The sequence below is a fragment of the Equus quagga genome, chromosome 6 (genome assembly GCF_021613505.1).
Source record: "Equus quagga isolate Etosha38 chromosome 6, UCLA_HA_Equagga_1.0, whole genome shotgun sequence".
In the NCBI taxonomy this organism is placed as follows: Eukaryota; Metazoa; Chordata; class Mammalia; order Perissodactyla; family Equidae; genus Equus; species Equus quagga.
In genome coordinates, this window is record NC_060272.1 from 54,238,924 (window position 1) to 54,261,106 (window position 22,183).

Consider the following 22,183-nt stretch of genomic DNA (forward strand, 5'->3'; position numbering starts at 1 on the left):
GGGGGTCCGGGTCGGCGCGCCCGGGCGGCCGGCGGGCGCGGGCCGGTGCGATGGAGCCGCAGCACGTGCGCCCCGCGCCCGGCGTCCGCAGCCCCGCCTGGGAGGAACCGGTGGGTACAGCGCCCGCGCCCACCCCCTCCCACTTCTCCTCTGCTCCTCCCGCCTGGACCGGGTTCCGTTCAGGAAATGGCCCGGGATGAGGTCCGCAGCTGCTTCCCAGCCGGGGCAGCGCTTCCTCCGCCGCCCGGGCTCCTCCTCGCGCGCCTCCCGGAGCGCTTTGTCCGGCCCGCTGAGGCTCTCCCCGAGGGGCCGCTGGCGAGCCGCTCAGGTTTCCGTGCTTCAGCGACTTCTCAACTTTTTCCTTGATTTTACAGCGCGGGGGGTAGGGAGGGGGAGAAGAGCGACCCAGGCTGTGGGGTCAGCGTGGCGAGCTCGGAGGAGACCTGGCTTCCCTCCTGAGACCGCGCCCCGGCGGTCACCTGGGCGCGCAGGTTCCGAAGGATCGCCGTTTGGGGAGGCTGAGCGCGGCTTGCAGCCCGGAGCCACGCCTCCGACTCCTGCTCGCCGCTCAAGCCCCGGGCTTTTCTAGGGTTCAAGGGTTTGGCCAGGGATGAAGCGGAAAGCTAACCTCGATTTCCCTGCACATGCCATGCGGAGGTTGGGCAACTTTGGGGACCGAGAGTAGCGTGTGCGTGTGTATTGTGTGTGCCAGGATAGGGAGGAGGAGACCGGGGGGCTTTGGATTTGTTCCCTCAAACTCCTCCAACTTCCTTCTTTCTTGCAACTCAGTCAGTCAGAACCATCTCACATCCCTCTGGGGATTCTGCCCCGGAATCCCCGTCCCACTCAGCGCTCTGTAATCCTGTGTGGGCTGCCTTTTCCCTGGCATCGAATTATTTGGCTCTCCAAGCCCTGCTTCGATGTTTGCTACTCTGTCTTGGTTGACATTCTTGAACCTATCTGAAAAGCCTCGTCCGAAGTTTCTGGCCCCATCCGTGTTCGGTTCAACGTGTTCGGATGCTGTTTTCCCAGAGACTCCGCGTGTCTGCTCAGGCTGGCCCCTTGCCTGTTGAGAGCTTCTAGGTCAGTGCCAGGCTTGGTTCTCCTTTTTCTTTTCTGATATGTACACTCCTGGCTCCTTTGCCCAGAGTGTACGTATTTCTCTGCCTCCTGTTTCCTGACCTTTTCAGAAGTGTCCTTCGACTCTGATCCATCTGTATCTGCAGCTGTCTGTGCTTTTGTAAATTTGAACATGTTGTTAGGTTTTGCATCTGCTCTTATTTCTCCTATTGTGGTTATCCCTGGGGATTAAATTATTTTTGAAATTAAAAATCCAGTTCAGTTTTGAAGTTTAAATCAAAGATCATTGAGAACTAAATTCAGTGACCTGGTTTTGTTACTTTTTTACTTTAAACTCTCCTATATGAGGTCCCTTTTGAACCTGGATACTTTAAGCCAACACCAATGACAATGAAAAATACCCGGTTATATGACTTTTACTCTAAGGTGCTGAGGCCAGGAGTACTGTGCCTAGAAAAATAGAAACATTTTGTTTTTTGCTTTACCTCTCAAGGTGACAAAAATGGAAATGCTCATTTATTAGCTTTTAAAGTTAGACCCCTGATGGAAGTGTATGAATGACCTGTGATGCTTTATCCAGACTGTAGAACTCTTCTGAAAAAATGAGACTTACTTTCTTTAAACACTGAAGGCTTTTTTATTTATTCGACAGATATTTTTTCCAGCACCTCCCAGTACTGTTGGATATAGCAGTTGTTAACAACACAGATAGAAATTCTCGCAGAATGTACACTCTTCCTTTTTTTTTTTTTGAGAGGAGAGATAGGGACTTTTATTTTTTTTGTACATTCTTGACTAAACAGAATGTCTTGTTTCATATATGTTAATGGTTTACATTCAGATAGTCCCCAAAACATCTTCAGCGATCTCAGGTACGTGGGATAAAATGATACTGCGGACAAAGTGATTTGAAACCCTGTGGCGGTATATGCATGACCACAAAGTCCAAGAACTAATAAAGGGAATTCTCATTTAAGTTCTTAAAAAAGATAAGTTATCCAAATTATTGAAAAGTGGTGTATAGAAGAAAAGAGGAGGGATAAATTAGGGAAAAAGGAGTATTTAAATATTAATTATTTCAGACATTTAGAGCTAAGGGGAGAAATATCAGCCTAATCTAAGAAAGTTTTGAATAGACACAGTATCCTTCAAAATCAGGGATTCTTGAACTTTTCTTGGGTCGATGATCCCTTTAAGAATCTAATCAAAGCTATAGACTCTCTTTCTCCCCAAAATGTACCTGTGCAACATACATATGAGATTTCAAGGGAATCCCAGAGTTCCTGAAGCCCAATCTATGGACCCTCAAAGACCTTGGGTTAAGAACCTCTGCTTTGATTTGGGCTCCATTTTGCGGTTATTTTAAATCTGCTTTTTGAATTCAAATATAGGCAACTTTAATACTTTACCATAAAGGTGTCCTTATTTACATCTATGAAAAGAAATATTCAGCATTGAACAGGCAATATTCACATTACACAGATCCTGTTGCATTTTCCCTTATTGTGTATAACAACATGCATGGAAGGATTCACTCTCCTCTTTCCTTTTTGATGGAACCTAAAACCTGATGATATGATTCTACATGGAACTATTCAGACAGAACAGAAAAAAATCTCAGGAATTGACGCTGGGTAGTCGTGAAGAGAACAGCACTTCTGGCTTGAAATGTGCCCATGTCTGGAGCTGAGAGGCAGCTGCTGGACATTCTTTGTATTTGGAGATGAAATGAAGTTATTTAGTTAAGTGAGGGCATTTAAATAAACTGTTAGTCTTATCATTACTCCGGCTAGGGCAATGGGCCTAAAAGAAGATAAATGTTAGCATTCAGGTTTCTGTGTATTTTCTTTAATGCTAGCTTTGGAATGTAATCAAATCAATGGAAATAGGGGCATTACTTAAATTTTGAACCAATTAAAAAATATTTTGGTGGTGGGAATAGGTGGGTAGGAAGATATTTAGTCAAAAACCCCTTACTCATAGGTAATATCCTGGGGGGAAAAGGGTGGTTAGAATTCTAGCCAAAACTTAAAAAGCATTGGGAGTATTTACAAAGCAGTTCTTAGACAGTGGGGGAATACTAGAGTACATTTTGCTTACTAAAATTTTTTATTGTCAAATGACTTTTATATAGTTGCCTCTGATGAAACTATTCAGAACTAATGGGAAATTAGGAAGGGAAAGAGTTTCAAAAGAAAATGTACCAAAATACAAATTAGAAGTTCTAAGTAAAGTATATTTATGCATTGGGTCTAAAGGATGAAAAGTTTTTGCCTTAGGTACTGGAATGACCATATGTACATGCCGTTGATATCACAGTCTCAAAGTCTTTTTTGTTCAGGTAACAAATAAGGAAATTCTAATAAAGTCTTGAATGTTAAATTCTAAATATGTAACAGATCGTGTATCATGGAAGTACGTTAAAGTTTGAAGGAAAGCAGGCCTGTCCTTGTTCAACCTGTGCTGCTCTTTGGTTCCTAACCCAGTGGTTAGGAACGTGAATGCTGGAACATGACTGTTCTTAAAGTGCCTGCTTGGGTTCTTCAGGTCATAAACGTGGACTTCTACATGTTTATCATATGATATGTAATGTAGAACCGTAGAACATAAGGGATTTAAAAGTTGCAAATGGACATTAAACCTTTTTTGTAATGAGTAGTGATCAATAATAAGAATATAATTCAAAGTATCTCTGTAGATAATGACATGCTAATGTTAAAAAAGTTGGTACCAGAATGAAAATTAGCTGTGACTTACACATCTTCAGTATAATAGGTTTTTTTTTTTTTTAAAAAAATGGGGCTGGAAGCCCTATTAAGCAGAAACCTAGTTTAGTGATAGCTTCTCCTATTTCCATTTCATCCTGAATGCAGTGTTTACATGGCTTGTGTCCAAGTTTTTAACAGTGTGTTTGCGATGTATGTTCCAAACAAAGATTTCAAAGTAACGATAATAAAAGAAATATGTAAGACACATCTAAGAAATTACTTGAAAATCTGAAAACACCAAGTAAGGAAAAAGTCAAGGAAGTCTTGTAAATCAAAGAATGTAATATACCATATATTTGAAATGTGTTTCAGTTGCCATTTTGAGCTACATTAAAATGGTTGAAAATATTGAGCTCTTGACATTGCTATTACATTTTTAAGGGAAGTGAAGTGCATTGCAGGTATCCAATATACGGATTGGATGTTCATTCTGGAAACTTCTAATTTACAGATAAGACCTAGGAAGGAGCTAGTGGGTCAGGTACCTTAAATTAGGGATAACTTGAAACAGTCTCCTTAGAAGAAATGATTGAAGAAAAGAGGGTTTTTCATGCGCTGCCTTTTGTGGGAAATGAACATTCCTTCATTTGCCTACGCAGTATTTCACTCTGAGCGTTCTAGATGCTAGGGAAATTGTAGAACCCGGATCAGTTATTTAGCATGAGCAGGCTAAGACTGGCTGTGCTTTCAAAGTCACAACCAAGTTTGAGAACTTGTTACATGAGTCTTCGAAGAGCAGGGGTAACTGTGAGGTTAAACTTTTATCAAGCAATGAATACCTTTATTTTGAGGTATTCATGAAGACCAGTTCTTGCACGTGAAACTCTTTTAAAGTATCTGTAAGCAATCAGTGTTTGAATCAGAGTATTCAGTCCTCTTCTTAAGCTCACAGAATAGGCATGGGCATTAAACAGTGCCTTTCGGTTTAATCACTCTGCCTGGATTCTGGAAAATGTTCCTACAGGTATATAAAACTTGAAAGCCTAAAGTCTGAATAGAAACACGATAATTGAGAACTAACTTTTGTTATATAGTGAAGTAAAGTGAATAGAACATTAGAATAGTAATCACCTGATTTTGACTTTGGTCCCAGCTGGTGATTTTGGGTCTCAGTTTCTTTACATTAAAAGACATGTCTGAACTAAGTTTATTCTTTCCAAAGGCCCTTTATTAGGTGTTCTTGTTTACACTGCCAAACCATTGGACTGGTCAGTGACCAAACAGGTTGGGATAAAGGCCATTACTTTGACTATTTTTTCTCTTAAAGAATTCCTTTCATAGCAATATGTTCTTTGTAGATACAGAATTACATATTTACAGAGCCATAGGGCTCAGAGTTTATTTCGCCCCACTTCTTCCCTTCCTAAAGAATACAGCTGAGAAGTAGCCTCTATCAATTAGTATTACATCACAGCAATCTCCTAGCTTTGAAGATTCAAGCCAACTAGCACATTTTACATTTTAATGAATTTAATCTACAACGTGGATATCCAGTATTGGGATTGCATATTGTTTCTTAAAATCTCTTAGAACTGTTAGTTCTGACACAGCAATCAAATTATTGAGAGTAAGACTGCAACTAAGAAAAACCCCAATAGATTCTTAGTTTGGAGGACCCTTAAAGGTCATGCCAACTGAAAAAAATAGAAGGGCATGTCAACTGAAAAGATACAAGTGGGTACTGAAGGGCATGAACACGCCAAAGAGCTTGAATGCTTTACCGAAGTGTGAAGAGACTCCACAGTCTGGCAGGGACTTTTTGCCCTACTTAAAAATACAGCTACCACGACTTTGCAGTTCTCCCTAGACGACAAGAGGAATCAGTCATTTTAGTATCTTCTCCCCCCAGCCCTCCCACACCTTGCAGGGGCTCTTTGACGTTGAGCGTGCACAACCCGCCGCAAGGCTGCTATTCCCAGGTGTCTGCTTAACCAACCAGCTCCCATGGGACGGGTTGTGAGTGGTGCCTGCAGCCTGTTGATCCCATTTCCTCCTGCTCTAGTCCGGGTTAGGGAGTGGCTCTCCCAGGACTTCCAGTGTTTTCGTGCTCTGGCACTGGTATTCACACGGCTCCGGTGCATTGTTTCCTTCCAGGCTGTCTCGGTTAGCGCTTCGGCTTAGACATTTATTTTGCATTCTATCGTCTCTGGCTGCCTGTACTTTCTTGTTTCTGCGCTCTCTCCACGCCCTTCCCAGTTTCCTGTTAGCCATAGGGATCGCTCTTTCTGAACGAAAAGTTCTCAGAGCGGAGTGGAACCTCCCGGAAAATGCTCTCCTCTTCCGTGTGCGCCGGATGGGGGTGGGGGTGGGCCAGAAACTAAACGCCACGGTCGGGAGCGCTGAAAGCACTCGAACCCCAAGGCAGAAGAGGGAGAGGTATGGTTAATCGGGAAAGGGCTAGGGGCTCGTGAGACAGACAGGGGCAGCGCCCATCCATCTCGGGGGCAGAGGGGACTTTTATTCAGCGGGATCTGAGCGGCGAGGCCCAAGTCTGGAGACATTCTGGGTCCAGGAGGTGGCGGGGTGCACCCAAGGGAGTCGGGAGGAAGCTCTAGGTTCTCTTTCTACTCCAGGGGCCGTTTTGGTCCCTGCTGCCCATGCACCGAAAGAGGGAGCATCGCCACTGCCGGGCCTGCAGGGCTTGGCTGCGGAGGTTTCTTGTCTCCCCTGCCCTCTCGTCCAGCCTGGAGACCCCAGACCTTAGGGGCAGGGGGAGGTCGTCCCTATCCCTCTGTCACTCCCATCCTCTGTACCCGTACTGGTCGTATTCTGGGTCAGGAACCCTGTAATATCCCGGGTCTGGGTGTGCAGGGGTCCCGGGCGGGCCGGGGTCTGCATCCCCTGAGCCCCGGAGCCGGGCGGAGGAGCCTGGGGGGCCCTGCCGGGAGGGCGTCTGATCCCCCGCGACCCTTCCCCCGCGGGGGCGGCCGGGGGAGCGGAAGATGGCGGCGGCAGCGGGGCGCGGGGCTCCGGGCCCCGCTCGAGCAGAACCCACCCCCTGACCGCCGCCGCCGCCCCCGCCGGGCGGTGCTGTGTCCCCGCAGGACTCCGAGAGGATGGCCGGGGCCGGCGGCCAGCACCACCCTCCGGGCGCCGCGGGAGGAGCGGCCGCCGGGGCCGGAGCCGCGGTGACCCCCGCCGCTGCCTCGGCGGGGCCCGGAGAGGATTCGTCCGACAGCGAAGCGGAGCAAGAGGGACCCCAGAAGCTGATCCGCAAAGTGTCCACCTCGGGGCAGATCCGGACCAAGGTGAGGCGGGCCCGAGCGCAGCGCCCAGGGCGGGAGGCGGCGCGGCGGGGAGCGGAGAGAGGGCGCCCGGGGCGCAGGGAGCGCGCCGGCGATCCCGGGACCCTGGGGCCGCGACGTGGGGGCGGGGCCCGGCCGGGGGCGGGGCCGGCGGGGGCTGGACCGCGGCGCTGCAGGAAGGGATTCCCGGGTGGCGCGCCGGGGCCGCCGGGCTGGGATCCCGGGGAGTCCAGCAGGCAGAGCTGGAGGAGAAGGGAACCAGCGGCTCGGCGGGAGCGTGGGAAAAAGCTGCGGCGCTGTTGAGGGTTCCCGCTCGGGGCACTTAAAAGAAGCGTTTTGTTTTTTGTCCGCCCTGCCGTGCAGTGGTTCGGTAGAGTCTGTGCGTTGAGCAGGGAGCGGAGTGCAGGCCGACCAGTCAGAGCGGCAGGGAGCCCGCCACGTTCCCTTCCCGCGGGCAGCAGCCTGCTCCTCCCCTGCCCCACTCTGAGAGGGTGGGTGGGGAAGGAACACCGGGCAGCCCCTTTGCCCTCTGCTGCAGTTTGGAAGAGGCTACACCAGTCGTAAAGGATGCTGGCGGTTAACCGCACCCTGCGTGGCCGAAACAGCAGGCCAGGCTTTCGCGTCGTAGGTTCCCACTGAGTGCAGAGTTCAGATCTTACCAACGCACCCATGGTTATTTTTAATAATGACAAGTAACCTTTTTGTGCTATCTGGTGGTTAGCATGCTGTGTTACTCTTGTTTGTATAGCAGGGACTCTTAACCTGTGAAGGCTCAAAGTTGAGAGTTTTAATTTGATCGTGAACATATATATAGAAAATGCTCATGACTGAAGATTATTTATGTATTCTAATTTTCGTTAAATTTAAAAAATCGTCGCGCAGAGAGGCTGTTATCACTGGGGGACTTTAACAAGGAATTTGAAAACGGAACCAATAAAATTATTGGATTTGTGTGCTCTGTAAAAATAAATTTGCAAAAGTGAATTCATTCTATACCTATTTTTATGAGAATTTGTTATCTAAGGTCAATGGATCCCTATATGAAAGTGGAACTTTTATTATATGCCTATGGATTTGTATTTGTATTAACCTGCCTCCTTATTTTCTAAAGTAAATATGTGTAAGCACACACAGCTGTTAACAGGTGCACTTAGCAAAGAGTCAAAGCTTGCTTCAGTCATTTTTTTGAAGTGCACATTTTGTAACTCCTTTTAATAGTGACATTTTTTAATTTAATGGAATTTGTGACAAATTTAGGATATGGGTCTAATGTATTTTGAGAAGATTGGCTAAACAAGATAGGGACTTTCCTAACAGTAACTTTAGCATTTGAAATCTTAATTTTAAAAAAGTTCATAAAACTGTTAATGGTGGGCAAAATGACAGGTTTTAAAAAAATGTGTACTTTATATAGTCATATAAAATGGTTAAAATTCCATGCATACTTATATCAAGATTGACCAGTAAGTTTATACTGTTTGAAAGAAAATTTGGAAATGGCTCTAATTTGAATTGAGTCAAGACAAAGGACAGATCGTTGGGAGTACCACTGAAATTTGTACGTTTCATGAACTCATGGTAATAGCTAAGATTATACTCCTTAAATTTGATATTATCTGTGATTTGGGGTCAAGCATGTTTATCCAGACTAGGAGTATTTCAAAAAGCACGTTTATTTATTGGTTTTCCATTTAACTTTCTAGTAAAAATATTTAGCACGTACATTTTGCCATCATTAGAGATAATTAGTGATCATTAAATGAAATGTTTCTTAAATTTCCAAAGATGTGTTGAATTTCAGAAATTCCGCATTTTATACTCGCTTATACAAGTGCAGATAAGTTCATCAACGTTTTCATATATGAACATCTGAGATCAGCCCCAACTTCCCTGCTTTTCCCCACCCCCTGTCCAGACTGTTCATATCTGCTACAAATTTCATCAGTTACATCTCTTATCACATGTACAGATTTTCCTCGACTTATGATGGGTTTAACTCCTTCTAAAGCTATTGTAAGTCAAAAATGCATTTAATACACCTAGCCTATGGAACATCAACATCGTAGTTTAGCCTAGCCTACCTTAAAAGTGCTCAGAACACTTACATTTGCCTGCAATTGGGAAAAAAACAAACACAAAGCTTATTTTATAATGAAGTGTTAAATATCTCATGTAATTTATGGAATACTATACTGAAAATGAAAAACAGAATGGGTGTATGGGTACAGATGGTTCTGAGTGTATCTGTTCTTTACCCTCGTCATCACGTGGCTGACGGGGAGCTGTGGCTCATTGCCGGGGCCAGCATCACGAGGGAGAATCCTGCAGCATATCGCTAGCCAGGGGAAAGAGAAAAATTCAGAAGTCAGAGTACGTTTCTACTGAATGCATATGGCTTCCACACCACTGTAAGGTCAAAAAATTGTAAAATGCTTAAGTCGAACCATTTTGTAAGTTGGGATCGTGTGTCTTGATTATCAGGGAAGAGGTTGAGGACAGTGGAGGAATTCATAGAATGAGAACTGCTAAATTTAACTATTGGTTCTCAGTCTTCAATTATGATCCAGGTAAGAGTTAAGGGAAAAGATCTTTAGAAAAAGACGGATACCCTTTTGAGCTCCTCCGCAGGTGTGTAAGATGGGGAGCCTGGAGGAGAGGGAGACCCCAGGACTGGCCCAAGGCCTAGTTGTTTTTCAGAAAGCATTAGCAGTTCTTGCTCATACAGCCTGAAGATACATCAGGGGACCACTAGTTCTGACAGGTTGTGATTACTAATGGCATCTTCGATCCTGGTGGAATAGCTTGGGATGGTGTGTGTGGCGCATGCACACATACCTACATGCACATATTCACATGCTTACATTATGCATCTATATGCTCTCTTTTTATAAAGGCATTTATGCATAGACAGACATACAGAGGGCCTACAGCAGAGTGAATTGCACATAGAGGTCAAAAAATTTCTTTAGATGAATGTGTATATATTATATTACATGCTTACACATAATGCTTCATATATATGGATATTATTGTTAAAACTTAATACTTACTTAGTTTCTTTTAAGAGCCTTAGGATCATAAAGCTGTTTGGTTTCCAATTTAGGAATATTTTTCACTCCAAACCGAAGTAACTTAACTAGTTACTAACTTAAGTAATTGCCTTATTTGGAGTGTTCTTTGTGTGAGTACTGGTTAATGTTTTAAATAATTTGAATTTTAGTAAAGAACCTTAAGTTAATTGTGGCATTTGAAAAGTATCCAGACTTTTCTCATTTTTTTGCTGAGGAAGATTCACTCTGAGCTAACATCTGTTGCCAATCTTCCTCTTTTTGTATGTGGACCATCACCACAGCATGGCCACTGACAGACGAGTGGTGTAGGTCTGTGCCCAGGAATGGAACCTGGGCCACTGAAGTGGAGCATGCCCAACTTAAACACTAGGCTGCTGGGGCTGGCCCTATCCAGACTTTTCTTAATTGAAAAAGTAATGCATGCATGTAATAAGACATTCGAACAGTGTGAGAGGATATTCAGTGATGAGAGGGTAAAAGTATGGAAACTATTTGGCAAAATGTATTCAGCGAAAAGTATTTTCTCTCTCACCCCAGACCTTCTAGTCTCCATCTCAGAGACAATTGTTGACATTTTTTTGGTGTGCTTCCAGAAAATTTCTATGCACATACAAGTGTGTGAGTATATATAATATAATATATTACTTATATTGTATATATATACTTAAGTATATAGTATTTAAAAAATACTAAAGGGAACATTCTGTACACATTCTGTGGCTTGTTTGGAGATATAATATGGAGGTCATTTCCTTAACACTTGCATAATCTACCTCATTCTTTTTAATGATAGCAAAGTGTTCCATTATACTAGGTTGAGGTAAGTGAAGTTGCTCTGTCAATAGGTCAAAAATGGTGGAGAGTAGAATGGTGGTTGCCAAGGGCTGGGAGTGGGGGGAAGTGGGGAGATGTAGGGTAAAGGGTACAAACTTTCAGTTATAAGATGAATAAGTTCTGGGGATCTAATGTACAGCATAGCGACGATAGTTAATAATACTATATTGTATACTTGAAATTTGCTAAGAGGGTGCATCTTAAGCATGCTTAGCGTATTAAAAAAAGGTAACCATGTGAGGTGGTGGATATGTTAATTTAATTGTTGTAATCATTTTATAATGTATATGTCTATCAAATCCACATGTTTTATGCTTTAAGTACAATTTTATTTGTTAATTATACCTTAATAAAGCTGGAAAAAATGGTCAAATATGGGAAATTTCATCTGGTTCAACCTAACATGTTATGTCATCATTTAATTAACCAGTTCTCTGTGGAAGGAAATATGAGTTATTTCAGGACAACACTAATCTCAGCTTTTTTGCAGTGGATATGGTGACTTTTTTTTTTCTGCTTTTTCTCCCCAAATCTCCCCAGTACATAGTTGTATATTTTAGTTGTGGCTTCTTCTAGTTGTGGCATGTGGGATGCCACCTCAGCGTGGCCTGATGAGCGGTGCCATGTCCGCGCCCAGGCTTCCACCCAGCGAAACCCTGGGCCGCCGCAGAGCGGAGTGCGCAAACTTAACCACTTGGCCACTGGGCTGGCCCCCATATGGTGACTTTTTAAGTAAAGAATAAGACTGGCATGCTTCTAAAATTAGTGTGATTTAATAAAATCCTCGTGTACATTTTCGTACCCTCCTCACATCCCCACCTTGTATGCTCTTGGTTCCCCTTTTCATTTTCTCTTTCCCTGCCCCACCCCCCTCCCCCCTCCAGTTTCTTCGTCCTTGCTGTCCTCTCAGCTATTTTTCTCTTTCTCTGGTTTTCACTTTTTTTCCTTTCTCTGTCTCAGCTAAGTGGAATTTCAGGCAGTTTCACCTAGCTACCCAGGTGCTAAACACTAGACAGTTTTATGGCTGCCTCTATTTCCCCAAAGGGAAAAAAAATTCGCTCATATACAAAAGCGGAAATTGTGCTGATATGGAGAAGCCAAAGGGAGCTGTAACTCGTCATCTCTTCCTCTCTCTTTACTCTTGGCCGTTATTCCTGAATTCTTAGTCCTGTCTCAAGGAGAGGTTGGTTTTGCATTCTGATTTACTCTTGTAGAGAAGTTCACAGTATCTACTGAGAATGAGACACTCTGAAACAACACTAATATAACTCAGACCAGCTTGGTTTTGAACATGAATGTGAAGGACACTTTGGTTGCTTTTTGTTGGCCCATGAATACTGTAGTCTTTCATTTTGAAGGGAATGGCTGGAGGAACCTTGGTCAGGTTTGTAGACTAGGAATGTTCAACCGTCATAAGCTGAATGGTATAAACAAATGGGAACAATCTCAATGACTTTTTCTGACACTGATTCATCTCAGCCAAGGTCTTGAAGCTTCATATGTCAAAAATACCTCCTAAAAGGTTTATTATGCTCTCATTTATTTTTTGACATTTATGTACTTCCTACAGTTAATTTTGAATATCCATAAATGAATCTTTAAGTTTAGGTAAAACATAACCTAAACACTGAAAAGATATTCAGGACTTCGCAACATTATGTCTGGATTAAGACATCTCTTTAAGGACATTAAGAAAAGAATAATCACCACTTTCTTCAATCAGTATCTTGATTTTACTTTAACATGAAGGGTATATAAATAAACTCTTACACCTTTATGGTGAGGCAATATATGGAAATATTGATTTATATTTTTCACTGCTTTATGAGTTGCAATTTGTGCAATTAAAACATTATCTTTCACCATAAACATCAGATGGAGTAGGCTAGGGAAGGCTTGCTCAGTGTTTTTCAAATTGTAGGTGGCAGCTCATTAGTGGGTCATGATCGTTCCCATCCAGCATTTAAAACAGAAACAGAATAGATTAGAAAATATTTAAAACTTTTACCCACAGTTCTGGGTGGAAACATTGGGTTGGGTAATGATCCAAATAGGATGAGAAACAGAAACATGGCCAGAAGATTGTTAAGAAATGAGAATAAAGTAATGTTGTCAAGTGTATTGTTTGGAAACTCAATACGATACGAGAGGCGAGTAGGAACTTTTATATTTTGTTATGTGATGAGCAGGAAGATATCTTGAATAATAAGAATAATTAACATTCTTCTAGGGCAGAAGTTGGCTAACATTTTCTGTGAAGGTCCAAATAGTAATTATTTTAAGCTTTGTAGGCCATAAACTTTGTGTCACAGTTACTCAGCTCTGCTGTTGGAGTATAAAAACAGCCAGAGACAATACTTGAGTGAATAAGTGTGGCTGCGTTCCAGGAAAACTTTAAGGACACTGCAATTTGAATTTCATGTAATTTTCTTGTGTTAAGAAATATTATTTTTCTTTTTTAAAAAAAGCCATCTAAACATGTAGAAAATTTCTTAGCTCATGGGCTGTACAAATCACATGCTGGAAGGATATGGCCAATGGCTTTGGCTTGTGGGCCACAGCTTGCTGACCTCCTTCTGAATGGTGGAAAATGGTCTGGTTAGGTTTGCAAAGCACTCCAAAATTAAGGTGCTGCTGAATGCGATCAGCGTTCAAGGGACCAAATAAAGCTAGATTTCAAAAATCTCATCTTTGTAGAACATTTTATTTTTAGCTTGGTTTGCGTCTTTGCTTCCATTTTAATCTGAACTAAATATAGACTGGAAACTCTGAGTCTTGGTACAGTAATATATGGTATAACAGCTTTCTTTCCACTTTGATTACAAGTTAAACACGATATCCCATTATTAAAGATAAGAGACATAATAAATAATTTACTCAACCTTTACATATAACTTAAGATGCATTATTTGAAAGTATCTAAATTTAGAAAGCTTTTTACTTAGTTTAAGGTTGCATGTTTGCTGTTGTGGTGGGAGTGATGAAAGGTTATGTGAAACTACTATTGTAAACGACTCGGGGCTCCTTTCTGTTTCTAGGGTACAGTGTTTCACTCATATTGGATTTGTTAGGCTTTACTTACTCAGGAAATGTGTTTCTAAGCAAAGGTTTTAATTAAAGAGAGTTTGTTTTACGTCTAAGAATAGACCTTTGAAAAGGACCATAACGTGTTAGTACGATACGGTTTCCCTTGGCCAATTTGTTTGGCTTTGTTGGGTATCGAGTATCTTTCTCTGTGAATATTTAGTTGCTTGAAACACATTTGTATTTTTGGTTTGGTTAAGTGGCTTAAAATGGTCAGTAACCATTATTGATGATGGCTTTAATTTAGGATTCAGTGTACATTTGTATATTTTAGATAGTCGCTTGTTTTTTCAAGTGAATGTAAATGCCAGTAATCCCCTCCCCCTGCTTTTTGTTATGAGGATATTCGGAAGACTGTTAGGCTCTTGTTTTATACCAAGGAAATATGACTAACTTGACCACGTGTGGAGCTGGAATCTCTAACCCTCTGGCTGTGCTGTTTGAGTACCAGGACTTTTTCAAACCGCCAGGATGTAATTTATATAGTAAAACTTTTCTATATAAGCTTGAGGCATTTATGTTAGAAATTTAAAAATACTTTCCTACTTAGCATTGTATTGTTTACAGAGCAGTTTTATATGCATGAGCTTATTTAACAGTTGCGTAAAATTATCTAAATTTTACAAAGGATAAAACTGAGACCAAGTTTGAATATCTGCTGAGTAAATGGCAGGGCTGGAACTCAAAACGGACTCTAAGTACTATGCGCCTGTTCCTGGGCACAGTGGATGCAATGGCTGGGTTCTAAATGCCCTCTCTCATAGTCCCGTAAGCTTTCCGGGGTTTAAAACTTTTACATGTACAGTGTACAAGTACGGATGTGCGCAGGCTGTCTCCTCACTTCTCTTCGCTCTCTCCTATCCCCCTCCCTTGAATTCCCCTTCTCGTCTCCCTTCCCTTCCCTCCTCCTTCCTGCCCTGCCCTGCCCTTTATTAAATTTGTTTAATCTGTGAGTGTCTCTCCCCAATGTCTTAGGTTTCATAATGCCTTTTTGCATTTGAATCCCATGTTTTTAGTGACATGTTTAAGAGTACATATTTGAAAAGTAAATTTTGGAATAAAAAATTTCAGCTGAAATTTATATTAATTTTAATGACTGTTAGCAAAATCATGGAATCACTTTGAAAACAGCTTTGGAAGGACTAATTTAGAAGAAAGGCGTAGAGCTATCTAACTCTGCAGGTTTTCAAAGAAAACTGTTAGTTTCACTTCCATAAGGTAAGATGCTATTTTTAAAAGGTCATGATATAGCGTTTAAAAGAATTATATAAAGTAATTTTCCATTTGGCCTGTTAAGGCATAGTTGAGGAAAAAATATGAGTAAAATTTATTTTTAACTAGCTAAGGAATGAAAGTGACATTTTTGGGGCCCAGTTTTCTCCATCTGAATATTTTATTTAGATAGGAAAAGGTGCCAGGGTGTATACCAGAGCAGGCATACTGTTTTGAGTTGGATTACTTGTACAAACTTGTATAGTATTTTAAAATTATGTTCTAATATTTGATATTGATATATGGATGGATCCATGCTATCTCTGTGCATGTCTCTCTATCTCTGTGCTCGTGGTAAAATGAGCCGCTGCAAACCCATCTGTAGGACTAGAGTGCTGTGAGTGCCATGCATCTGCTTGTGTGCTCCTTCTCTTTTTCACTCCTTGGTTGCCCCTCGGTTCATTTGAAAAGATATTTGTAGTGTTCCCAGCACTGTCCTAGGTGCCAGGGATAGAGCAGCAAACAAAAACAAAATAGACATAAACCTCTGCCCTTACGGAGCTCACATTTAAATGCAGGGAGAATTTATGAACTCATAAATATGTAACATGCTCAGTTTATTAGGAGGTGAGAAATGCTATAGAGAAAAATAAAGCGTGAATGGGAGTAGGGGTGGGGAGGGAAGGGGCAGGTCTTCATGAGAAGGTGACGTCAGAGCGATGATCTTGAGGGAATGAACCATGCAGACCTGCGGGGGAAAGCAGTCTAGGCAGACAGAACAGCAGCTGCAAAGACCAAGAGGCAGAAGCTGTAATGAGGAGGGGGTCAGCGGGGCTGAAGCGGGGGGTGGGAGTGAGGGGGAAAACAGGTAGAAAGTTGGAAGGAAGTTAACGGTGTCAAAAGTAAGGTACTACACGTAGAGGAGGAGACTGGGTTCATGCATCCCATAGCGTGGACAGGCTTCACAGGGCGCCCCAAATTTTATGTCTGTGTGTATGCCCCTCAGAAGACTAAAATCATTGATTCCTGAAGGGGAATTGCAGGACTAAAGATAAAAGATACGTAGAAAAAAATACACACACACACACACAATATGGTTTTACAGTAGGATGGAACCCTTGCAACATAAACCATCCATTGGTGGTGTCATTTGGAGAATGCTAAAATTGGGGGTGGGTTCAATGAAATGAAACGAGAAGCACATAGAATAGCGAGGTCCTTGGAGCAGTTAGGGAGTGTTGGGTCTGCTCAGCTCCTTCACGTACCGTAAGGTGACTTAAGTCATGTTACTTAGCTGTGCCCATCCATATCTGTGTTTCCCCTGTTCTTTGATGCCGAAAGGAATCTGAGTGGGAGTGATGTTTGTCACTTGTCCTCTAAAGCAATTTATGGGACTCTTCATGCTCTGTCTCTTCTGTCACCTGCCAGCTAGAAGTAGATTATCTGGTGGAAGGAGCTTGGATCCCTGAACAACTTCATGGAGCAGAGCCTCTCTGCTTCTGCCCCCAAACCTCCCTGCCCCTTGGATGTGACACAAAAGGGAACTAGACCTTTGTTGTGTTAAGCCTCTGAGATTTGAGCATTGTTTCCTAGAGCAGTAAGCGTATTCTGAGCAATACACTTCATCTCTCTGAGCTTCAGATTTCTCATTTGCAACGTGGATATAGTGACTCCTGACTTGCAGGATAGTAGTAAAGATTAAAGAGATACACAGTATGCTTTTGCATCCCTGATTATTATAATTATTTTTAAAAATTGGTATAAAATCCCAATAACTCTATTATTCCTGATACGTGTGTCTTCTAAGTAATTTAGTCAGTAGGATATGTAGACCACTGTCCTTTGTTGACTATTTAAAAGATTTGATGAAACTATTATACTTTTACACCATTACTTTTTAATTTTAAAAATGTCTTTGCTACCATGAAGGGCCCTTTGGACATCTGAAAACCCATGCTGCAAGAGCGGTGGCTAGGCTTACTCTACTTGATGGTTTTAGTTAGGGCCGGCCTTCTTTCTAGAGTAATGTATGTTACAGGCGTCTTATGGAAAAATACTTTCTTAAGAACAAACGACTGCTAGGAGGTGGTAGTGGAAATAATTGACCAAGAAAGCTTTTCGGTGCTTCCATGGCCAAATCGACTTTGTCTTGAAGTGATCTTCCTTATATCTTCCCTGTCTCGCCTTCCTCAACTCCTATTTACTCCTCAGTCCACACAATCTGGCTTTTGCCCCAACCGCTTCATGAAAACTTATTTTGCAAACGTCACTAATGATGTAATTGCTCAGATCCAGTGCTCTCTGTTTAGTTTTCACTCAAACCATATTTCTTGCTAATTTTGACACTGTTGGCCAGTTTTTCCCTCACACCTTCCCCTTTTGCTTTCAGGGTTTAAATTTCTCTTACCTGTCTTACTGCCTTTTTACTGCCTCAGTCTCTATTCCTGGTTCCTTTTGCTGGTGTGCAATGTTTTTGTTTCCGGGGATCCTTATTCTAACTCTGTACGCCTCTTAGTTGATCTGACCTGTTAGATAGGCTTTGACTACCAGCTGTAGTAGTCTTTCTGTAGCCTGTCCGCTCTCCTCAGAGCTTGCCTTGTATTTCCTTTGCCTACTGGACGTTTACTGTAGTGGGGCCCATAGCCATCTCAGCTTCAGCATTCTCAAACTGAACAGGTATGAACACAGTCTCCCCGCTTCCTGGCCAGATGTTGCTCTATTACTTTTCTGTCTTATAGGAGGATTTGCCTCGCAGTTATCCTTGAATTTTGTCTTGCTAGTCGTCTTCACTAACTCATTTGCTTTCAACAGATGTGCATTCATTGCCTACTGTGGATAGGCAGAGTGCTGTGCCCCGGGGACAGCAGTGTCCAGAACAGACACAGTCCCTTTCCTTTTGAGCTCGTTCACCAGTCACCAAATTTGGTCAATTCTGTTTTTTCATACATTATCTCATTTAATCCTCGTAATAAAACTAAGAAGTAGGTAGGTACAATTATTATGCCCATTTTAGAAATATGGAAACCAAGGATTCGTTAAGTAACTTGCCCAAGGTCACACAGCTATCAAGGGACCCGTTTGATGCCTGATTTAACTATTGTGAAATACTATCCTTTTGTCTGCTGCTTGTATCTGTCGTGAATTCATCCCCTCCTTTTCTATTGCTGCTCACCCTGACTTCATTTAACCTTTATAATTTATCTTTTGGATTTTACCATGGATTTCCGCTCGGGTCCATCCTCTACTCCTCTGCCAGTTGTCTTTATGAAAGAGAAGTATGAGCGTAGCCCGTTTTGCGTGAACTCTTAGGCATTGCCCATTACTAGCGGGAGAAAGTCTACATTTCTTAGCATGGTTTAGTAGATCTTTCTCAATTTGATACTAAGCTACCTTTCTATTCATCCGATCAATATTTATTGAGTAGGTGCTAGAATGGTAAAATAACAAAAAACCCTGCTTACTAGAACTTATATTCTCTTAAGGGAGAAGTTAATACACTTATAAACAAATATATAATATATCAGATGCTCATAAGCATAGCGAAGGAAAATAAAGCAGGTGAAGGGAGGGGCAGTGATGGAGCAGGGAGTGGGTCTGTGCGTATGTGTATATGAAGTATTTTCATTGAGTTGGTTTGGGAAGGACTGTCTGATGAGGGAATGATTTGAAGAGGGATCTGAATGAAGTGCCGTGAGCCGTGTGGATATCTGGCGTCAGAGCGTACCAGGCAGAGTCAGCGCCATGGTATTCCAGTTGTGTTTTCAGTCACTGTCGTCCTATGGCCACTCATCCCAAACTCTTTTCTGTTCCCAAGTGAGGCAGGTACTGTCATACCTACAAGTGTTTGCACATGTTATTCCGCCCACCTGGAATTTTTCCTATTTCTTGGCCTGATTTATTTTTATATACTGCTACTTCCCCACATTTCTGAAAATATTTGAAGTGGTTTCCACTCAATTATGTGTTTGCATTCAAGCCTAAGTAAAATATAGATAGGACTATGAGAGCAAGAGGAAAGTTAGTAGGTTAGTCTGTAGAGCAGGGTGTCTGCACTCTCTGTCTTTCCCTCTCTCTCTATATATATACACCACACACAATTAAAGATGAGTTGGAAATTTGGTCCCAAGCTTCCTGGCAGCCAAAGCAACAAGATCATTTACAAAATTTTATTGTCAGTGGTGAAAAAACTCTAGATTTTAACAGGAAAAAGTTTTTCCAGATCCCAAAGGAATGTATTCTGTCAGTCTTCCACGTGGGGATCCCTGAGGGATGAAGTAGACACTCCCCTCGCTTACATCATAGCACAGTGCTGGAGGTGTCCTTATAATGTCTCCTCTTGTAAGGTCCCGACATAAGCCAAACTGCAGCGTCGTGACAGCACTCCCGTGGGGCATTTCAGTAAGGCAGTTTTAGTTACGGCTACATCCAGGCATAAAATCCAAAATATTTCTGAAGATTGAATAAATGGCATGTACTTCAAACAATCCTCCCATTAAACTGGGCATCTGCTGAAATACCTTCAGAGTGTTGTAGAATCTTGGGTTATCTGCTATTGTTATTTACTTATTCAGGTGCAGTTTATAAGAGAGGATTTAGTGCTCCGTTCTTAGCCAGTATGGAAAGAAAAATCTGATATTTCTCAGACTTCATATCTCTAATAAAATGGTTCTCCAACTAGGCTTTTAAAAAATGTTTTCAGCGCTTTATGAGTACATTGGAGAATATTAAAACTTCAATGACATATCTCTAATAAAATGGATCTACAGTTAGCCTTTTAAAAAATGTCTGCAGTGTTTTGTTAGTGCGTTGCAGAATATTAAAAAGATTCATATGTTTTAGGATTACTATGAACAGTGTTAACCTCATGTACCCCTGTAAAGGTCTTGGGGATATTTTGACAACTGCTGTGCTTGCACATTGTATCTGGAGCTATTTTTTGCTTGGAGAGAGAGCCATGAGACTCTCTAGAGGAAGAGCAGAGCAAGCAGAGGGAAAAGCAAGTGCAAAGGCCCTGAGGTGGAAACACACCTGACAGAGTCCAAGCACATCAGGGTGCTATGGGTGGCTGGGGCAAAGTGAGGTAGGGGAAGTGAGTAGCAGGAAAAAATGTCAGAGAGGTTAGGGGGGGCAGCAGATAGGTGGTTGTCATGATTTCTGTATTGAGCACAGAGGCTGGCACATAATTAGCACTTAATAGATGCTAGTTATTATAGTAACTTCAAAGGAATTCAGTTGCTGTTCCATAGCGAGTTTGATATTTAAAATAAAATCAGCTTCTAAAACAAACTCTTTAGAAGATAGGAGAGAAATGAAGTAATAGCTGGAGAGGGACCTGGGGTTAAGTTAGGGCTTTTTTTTTTTTTTTAAGTGAAATGATTTTTTTAGGAGAGAGAAGGATATGTTTGCGGTCTGAGGAGAATAATCCAGTTGAGAGGGTAGATTAGATGATGTAGAAAAGAGAGAGGGAAATTCCTGGAGCGAAGTTCTTAGACACGTGAGGCAAGGTGGGGTCTGGCGAGGAGCTGTTCTGTCCTGGGAGCAGGCCAGTTTAGCTGCAGTATGTGGTAGATGCAGGGGTAGGCGCTTTTGGGAATTCTTTTCTGATTGTTTCAGTTTTCTTAGTGGAATGAGAAGCTAGGTCATCAGCTGAGAATCACTATGGGGGAGAAAACATTAGAGATCTGAGGACTCAAGAGGAAAAGGGATGAAATACTTGAATACGAGAGTGGGAAGGTGAATGCAGTACAGAAACACAGTGTGAGTACCAAGTGGCATTTAGGGCACACGTAAGTGACCGTGAATTTAAGGTGAGCACTGTCTGCCTGGCTATGGAACCATGTTCAGGTGTATGGGGAAGGCACGAAGTGGAGAACTGACTTAAACCAGGGTTGTGGCTTTTCTCAGTAAGTATGACAAAGCGAGGGGACATGGAGATTGAGGGTGGATACGAGGAGAGATTACAATGACAAGCTGTGGAATTTATGTTGGGTAGAGAATGAGCGCTTGAGGCAAGTCCTAGGAAGTAAGCGTGGGACCGAGCAGCTCCGGAAGGGTGGAAGAGAAGATCTTTGCAAAGAAGTAAACTTTAGTTGTTCAAATTAAAAAAAGAAGAAAAAAAAAAATAAAAGAAAGACTACTAAAAGAAGCTATACAGTTTTAATTATTTTAAATATGCTTTACAGAAGCCTTTGTAATAGGTTTTGCTGGAGAAATCTCTAGATCATATATGTACAGCTAGTGCCCCTCCATCAGTAAAATATAAAGAATATTTTACTTAGAATATGAAAGAGAAAGTTCCTCAAATAAATAAATAGATCTGGTTTTGAATTAAAAAAAATCAGACAAATGAAACCCTAACATGCCTTAAGTAACTCACGAGTCCCAGTTCCAGTTCTTATTGGTTAAATTCCAGAACCTCTCTAAGCCTTAGTATCCTCATATGTAAAGTGTCTTAAGGCTCTTGTGAGGATAAAGAGACAAAGTCCTATCTCAATGCCTGGCACAGAGTAAATGCTAGTAAATGTTCGCTATATATTCAAGAATCTTGAGGTGAATGGCACTTTTTCAAGAAGGTGCCCTTAGAAATATACAAGTGAGTGAGATGATAGATCTTTGGTCATAGTGACAAGTTTCTTATTTTGCTTATTCTGCTAGCCTTTGGCAGGCCAGAAATCAGAGCTGTTTGATTTTAAACCTTTTTGTAGGATGGGAAGTGGACAGCAATTTTATGATAAATCTAGGTAGGATTCCACAGTAAGAAGGGAAGAGTGTTGACGGAGATTCAACTTTCCCCTCGTAGCACTTCTCCCTTATCATCATCCATGCATGTCACAACAGTTCTAATTATCACCATCTGAGTGTTCATGGTCTTTCCCCTCCTCTCCATGAA

At 42.1% G+C, this 22,183-nt stretch overlaps 1 protein-coding gene across 3 annotated transcripts in view; it reads left to right on the top strand.

The window, feature by feature from the left end:
* The first annotated feature begins 6 nt into the window (after window positions 1-6).
* The window catches only part of DGKH (diacylglycerol kinase eta), a 175,548-nt gene continuing 153,371 nt past the window's right edge, over window positions 7-22,183 (top strand). For 2 of the 3 annotated variants that reach the window (XM_046664536.1, XM_046664534.1), the window contains exons 1-2: window positions 7-110; window positions 6,893-7,096. In XM_046664536.1, coding sequence (XP_046520492.1) covers window positions 51-110; window positions 6,893-7,096 — 264 coding nt within the window. In that variant the 5' untranslated portion in view covers window positions 7-50. Of the gene's footprint in view, window positions 111-6,157; window positions 6,225-6,892; window positions 7,097-22,183 lie in introns of those variants that run through there. The other variant, XM_046664535.1, reaches the window with a different exon arrangement.